Genomic DNA, 5,880 nt, shown 5'->3' on the forward strand with positions numbered 1-5,880 from the left:
ATTCTACAACAATCCTAAACTTAATAATATACCCATTAAAAATCTCACATGTATACATCCATTCACATATACTACATCGAAACCAAATAAATTATTTATCCACTCACTAATTTTTATGCTAATAAGCAGAATTGACTTATAACGTCATTTTTTTCTTGTAATATTTTAAATATTGTTATTCAAAAGTGTTTTTAAAAATAAATTATATATATTTAATTTAAAACTAGTCGTCTACTCGTGCGCACGACCGTTATTATTATTTCGATTATAAAATCAAATTTATAGGCACAATTTAATTTATTATCCAATATTTTATATTAATTTATAATAATTTTCAAAATAACAGTAAATTAACTATTTTTAAATATTTTTAATTTTTTTAAAAATATTATTTATATTATTATATTAATAAAATATTTATTTATTAATATTATTTTTAAATTATTATTATCAATAAATTATTTTTAAAAATATTTAGTTATTAACTCTAATATTATATAAATTAATACTATCAATATAGTTTGTTTTCAAACTTAAAATGTAATTTGTTTTCAAAACTATCTAAACTCAAAATCAAAATAAATCCAATCATTATTTATAAGAGCAATTCGAACAATAAATTGCATGTAAAAATTATATATTCTTAATTATGGGGTTGAATTTGATCAATATTCTAAATCGTCAACCTAAACTTGAGAAACTTAAAAATAATTCAACTTTGAAAACAATTCAAAAACCTCTTAAACCGTATTAATCTCTATTATAAAAGATATATCCAAAAATTAAGACTTTAATAGCCTTTTTGTTCATTCTTTTTTTTCTAAATTTCTTTTCTTTTTATTGATTATCTTCAATAGCTCCATTCTCTCTTTATTCATCTTTTTATTGACAAAAAAATTGAATAATAAAAAACTAAATAACAAACGCCCTCATATCTTAAAATAAATTATAATTAAGAAAATAAATTATTTATAATTTAATAAGAATCCATCGAAAATTGAATAATTCTTCCATACAGTTCAAGGTTGAGTAATACAATTCCATGGTATTAAAGGAGTTAATGACTAATATATGACCCTTTTCTTTTTTCCTTTTCCTTTTTCTTAGCTGTTCTACAGTTTTTTCCACCTGCCAAATTTATAAAACTAATAACTATTTTTAAAATCTAATTTCTTAAAAATTCTCAGTATTTTAATTATGATATTAGAGTTTTTAGGGTCGAAAAGTGCTTCCCAGTGCTCCAATTTCTGAAGTTCTGAACAAGTTAACACAAAAATGCAGAGTGAGAACCAACTAAGAAAAGGGTCTCTGTACTCTCAGAATTCTGTGAAAAAAAGAGTTTATAATTTTCTTTTGATCTCCGGGAAACTAATTTGGCTCATAGATTATTATTCTTATAGGAAGATGTCACATATTAAATAACAAAAGCAACAACAAAGGGTCAGTTTGCCTCCTGCACTAACTTGTCTTGAAGGAAAAATCATGTTGGGAGTGCACTTAATAGCACAAGTCTTTGCCACACAGCTTAGCCTACAGCACTTCAACTAAAGTGGCTACTCAATATGGGCTTGTAATCTTACAACCAAACTAGGAGTGGTTCAGATGGTGAAGTGAGGTTTTAGCAGCAGTAGTTGATCTTTTCCTTGTATTCTTCTACAGTACAGAGCCAATGATCAAAAGACTGGAATCATATGTTCAAAGAGTGACATGAAAAAGAACTTCAGTGAAGCAAAAAAGAAAAAAGAAGATAGTAAAATTGAATGTAAAATCATCATTCACCATACAGTTTTCATCTTCAAATTTTGTCAGGCTTAGCAGTGCTACTGCCATTTAAATCAGATGGATCAATGTGCCTCCAAATGAACCCCAAAGTGCTACCCATGATGTTCATGATGACAGCAGACATAGCTGGGGGTAGTGCAACCAGTGGAGAAGTGAAATGTGAAGTTGCTAAAACTACACCTAATGAAGAATTTTGCATGCCCACCTGTGAGGAAGGGTTGCACCACCAACAAAATGAAACTCTTATTAGTTTTACTATAGTACTCCTTTCAAATATAAAGTTGCTAAATTTTGAAGCATGGGAGTGAGAATTCTGGAGTTATCAATATTAGCAAAGTTAAAAATGAAATTTATTTAACAAATTGGTATTTCGAACTTTTATCATATTCAAGATCAGCTAAATCTCCAGTACAATTATACCTCAATCGATATAGCTCGCCTTTCTCGTTCTTTAAACCCGCCAATAGCTGCTGATATATAACTGCAGATACAGAATGTTTTACATATTCATTGCTGAGATTAAAAAATAAAAGTAGTACAGTGTATATGCAGCTGCAAATGTTAGTCAGTTGACTAAATTTGTTAGCAATATATTTAATCATTATGCATCATCCAGATGGTAAAAGAATACGTGAACATCTAAAACAACTCTAGTCCAAATTTTCTTAGCTATAAAACTCAAGTCATTTTCTGCTTCATCAGTTGAACCCATGATTGGAAAAATCATTTGAGGGGCCAAGTTAACTTCTGATACATTTCATGCAACCAAAATTGCATCTGGAACCAAACATGCTTCCATATTCACTAAATTGAAATGTCTTCTTCACCTCAATCTTCTCAAAATTAAACCAGGCCTCAATGAAAATGTAGGCATGTATGTAGTTGTTGGTCAACTCAAAACAGTAAAATCTTCTCTCTGGCACTACAGGCTGTGATTGTTATTTATCTTCCAAGTTTACCTAGCTAGCTATTTTTAACAGATGAACATAATAATAAAATCCTGATTGGTTTAGTTCATTATAAATGGTCCCACTCCATCTAGACCCTTTATCCCTATGCACCACCCACGAATCTTGTTTCAAGGAAAAATACAGGTTGAACTGAAAGTACTGGTTTGCATGATATAAAAGTTAGTTGATATCATTCCGGAATGTACAGAAAACATTTTAGAAGTGGTTTCAGATAGATTATCTGTAAAAGTTTACTCTAATTCAACAGTTATTCTATTCATATAATGTGCATCACAACACTTTCCCTTGGATCAAATACCAAACACAGATTGATATCTGTGTGGTTGTGTATCTATCTTCGCTCAATTAGTCAAGAGATCATGATCTAAAATAAAAGAATAAAAATCAAAAGGATGCAGACACCACACCTGAAGCAGAAGAGAAGCAAGAAACATTGGCATCATTATCATGAAATTAGGAGAAGCTCTTACCCCACAAAGAAACCAGCAACATGTAGCAACAAGACAGAAAGTATTATCACACCCAGTTCTCCAGACAATATTGATTGAATGACAAGAAGTGGAGAAGAACCAGGAGGCAATGAAGCACCAACCATTGAGGATTTAAGACGAACAACATTTTCTGAGAACACGCTGGAAAGAACACCAGAAAAGATAAATAAATAATATGAGAAAGATACAAAGAATCCAGATGCACCAATTCCATCAGATTAAATTAAATGGAAACAACAAAAACCTGCATGCAAGCAGTGATGAAGCTAGAACAGCAAAAAGTGGTGCAAAGGGTGTCACGGCTTTCACTGCTGCAGGAAATGTGCTCTGCAAATAAGAACCCAGCAGAATTGGAGCAACAACAACCTGCACAAAAAATTACAAAAGGTAAAATCATTAATAGGATGTAAAAAAAGGTGTAGTTAAGTATAAATTTAAAGTTACCTGCAGGGTGCTGATGGAAAGTTTGAGAGCATCGACAGGAACATAAGTTCCTGCCAGAATCTTAGTCAACAAAGGAGTGAGAAGTACTGCACCAAGAGTAGTGCACACTGTCATTACAATTGATAGTGGAACATCCCCTTGAGCAATTAGGGTCACCTGTAACACTACTTCAGCATAACAGAAAGAACCAACCAATATCTCATAAATGTGAACATAAAGCAATTTTAGCTATCCAATATATAAATCTCTAAAATATCTGGATAAACATCCTCATTTATCCCTTAAGGCCAGAACTTACAATTTTGATGGATGGTCACCTAGCCTTCCCAAAGATACCTAATACTTTCTCCAGCTTATGAAAGGAACCAGTTCTGTTACGATTGGCTTTATTTCAAATGAATAATTGATAAAGAGCAACGATTAACACGCATACATGAGGTCATCTTAATGCAAATTAGAGCATCGGAACAATTTTAACAAGGGGGAATAAATATTCATTTGATGTACTTGTGAAACTGAAGCATTAAGCCTCGTTCTTTAGCAATGTATCTAGAGTTCAGAAGGAAATGACTAATTCTGAAAATGATAGATGCATGGATTTCTAGACAACAAAGTGTGGCACACCAATAATGTTATAAAATTTTCAGGAAGAGATGTTCTTTAGTATTGGACATGGTCCAAATAAGAGTTGATCATTAGTGTATTCCCAATCACCAAAAGTAAAAGGCATGAAGGCTTCATTGCTAGTGTAAATAAATGTAAATCGGTAAAAACAGAAGAAAGGATCAGTAATAAAACCAAGTAATGCATAAATATAGACATTTGTAGATAAGGAAAACAAAGGGGCATAGTGCACTTACCACGTTAGAGGCCGTACCACCAGGACAACATCCAAGTAAAATCAGTCCAACTGAAAGAGAAGGTGAAAGTCCCAAGGATTTGCTAACTATCATTCCAAAAGCTGGCATAATGGAGTACTGAGCAACACACCCGAACAGTATCTGAGCAAGAAATAGCAATTAAGATGACATTTCCAAAATACAAAATTGATGCTGGTGCTTTATTCAGAATCTCAATTAACACAGGAAGGAAGGAATGAATGAATAACAACTAGCAATGCTTTCTCAAAATTCACTCAGAAGATTGAATTGTCAGCATAACCAATTGTAGAATTCCACAGAGATCTATCGTAACAGAATCACATGACACAGTGTCCAAAACGAAACCAAAAACAAAGTTCAAACTTGAAATTCAACTATATCATACCTACTTATAACTTTCTCGGCCCATGATGATTTTTTCCACTATCAAATAAAAAGACCCAAACTTTAGCATACACATGTCAGCAATTTCACTAAAGAATCAAAATTTCAGGCAATTTGATAATCCGACATATCAACCATAAAAACCATTCACTAGAAGAGAAAAAAGTAGAGACTTCTGGGCATTAACAAGAACTTACAGAGAGAGGCCTTTGCATAAACAAAGCAATCAAGTCCTTAAGCTCCAAAGTAATACCCATAGACAACATAATCAATCCAAGAGACAAACTATAAGAAGCTGGTCCTCTATTCACAAACCAAGCAAAAGTATCAGGTTTCAAGCAAGCAACAACCCCTCCTACAGTCACATAGAGAGGATAAAGACTAGCAGCGGTAGACAACACATTTTCCCATCTGGGTTTTGCTTCAGTCGCAGGTAAATACCCAGAATCCTCATGAACTGATCTAACTACAGTGGCTAGCTTTCTAAATTTTGGCGGTGAAGAAATGGTAAATTGTTGTTTTCTAGGTGTAAAGAGAGTGGATTTGAAGTATGTTCTTTGTGAAAATGTAGTGAAGTGAGTGAGGGTGGACGATAAAGACATAGTTTTTGTGGGTTTAGGTTTTGGTATTGAAGTATGTGATCATGGAAGTTAAGCATGAGACTGAGATCTTCTGATAAAGGCTTCAACTTTGCATAGTACACTTCAAATTTTACAAAGACTCCTGAATAGAAGCTCTTCTTAGCCTTTGGTAATACTCACACGCTGAAAGCTTACAAAGACGGTGACTACGCCATTTTCTACCCTCTAGATCGAGCCCCATGGAGGAGAGAAATCTAAATACCATGACTACAGAAATTACTACCCACATTTCTACTCTACAACTTTCTCCTTCATGTAAGAAAACCATATCTAACAAGATAGACCA

At 32.7% G+C, this 5,880-nt stretch overlaps 1 protein-coding gene across 2 annotated transcripts; it reads right to left on the bottom strand.

Moving 5' to 3' along the window:
* Positions 1 to 1,359: 1,359 nt before the first annotated feature.
* Positions 1,360 to 5,645, bottom strand: LOC8263287 (probable sodium/metabolite cotransporter BASS2, chloroplastic). 2 transcript variants are annotated; one of them, XM_015723737.3, is made up of 8 exons: positions 5,151 to 5,645; positions 4,549 to 4,689; positions 3,689 to 3,844; positions 3,489 to 3,610; positions 3,224 to 3,385; positions 2,203 to 2,263; positions 1,785 to 1,987; positions 1,360 to 1,653 (listed from the first exon to the last, which is right to left on the bottom strand). In XM_015723737.3, the coding sequence occupies exons 1-7, from the start codon at positions 5,553 to 5,555 to the stop codon at positions 1,796 to 1,798; spliced, it is 1,239 nt and encodes a 412-aa protein (XP_015579223.2). In that variant the 5' UTR covers positions 5,556 to 5,645; the 3' UTR covers positions 1,360 to 1,653; positions 1,785 to 1,795. The 2 variants fall into 2 exon arrangements, with proteins under 2 accessions (XP_015579223.2, XP_002526459.3); XM_002526413.4 differs by having other exon boundaries at positions 1,360 to 1,681.
* Positions 5,646 to 5,880: the final 235 nt, after the last annotated feature.

Source organism: Ricinus communis, chromosome 6 (genome assembly GCF_019578655.1).
Source record: "Ricinus communis isolate WT05 ecotype wild-type chromosome 6, ASM1957865v1, whole genome shotgun sequence".
NCBI classification, from domain to species: Eukaryota; Viridiplantae; Streptophyta; class Magnoliopsida; order Malpighiales; family Euphorbiaceae; genus Ricinus; species Ricinus communis.

Bases quoted from the DNA above. Each gene is read 5' to 3' on its own strand.
- LOC8263287 (XM_015723737.3), bottom strand. From the start codon at position 5,555: ATGTCTTTATCGTCCACCCTCACTCACTTCACTACATTTTCACAAAGA. The intron at 2,264-3,223 runs GTAAGAGCTTCT...CTGTATCTGCAG, and splicing joins GTTGCTGGTTTCTTTGTGGG to TTATATATCAGCAGCTATTG. The intron at 1,988-2,202 runs GTATAATTGTAC...CCTTCCTCACAG, and splicing joins GGCGAGCTATATCGATTGAG to GTGGGCATGCAAAATTCTTC.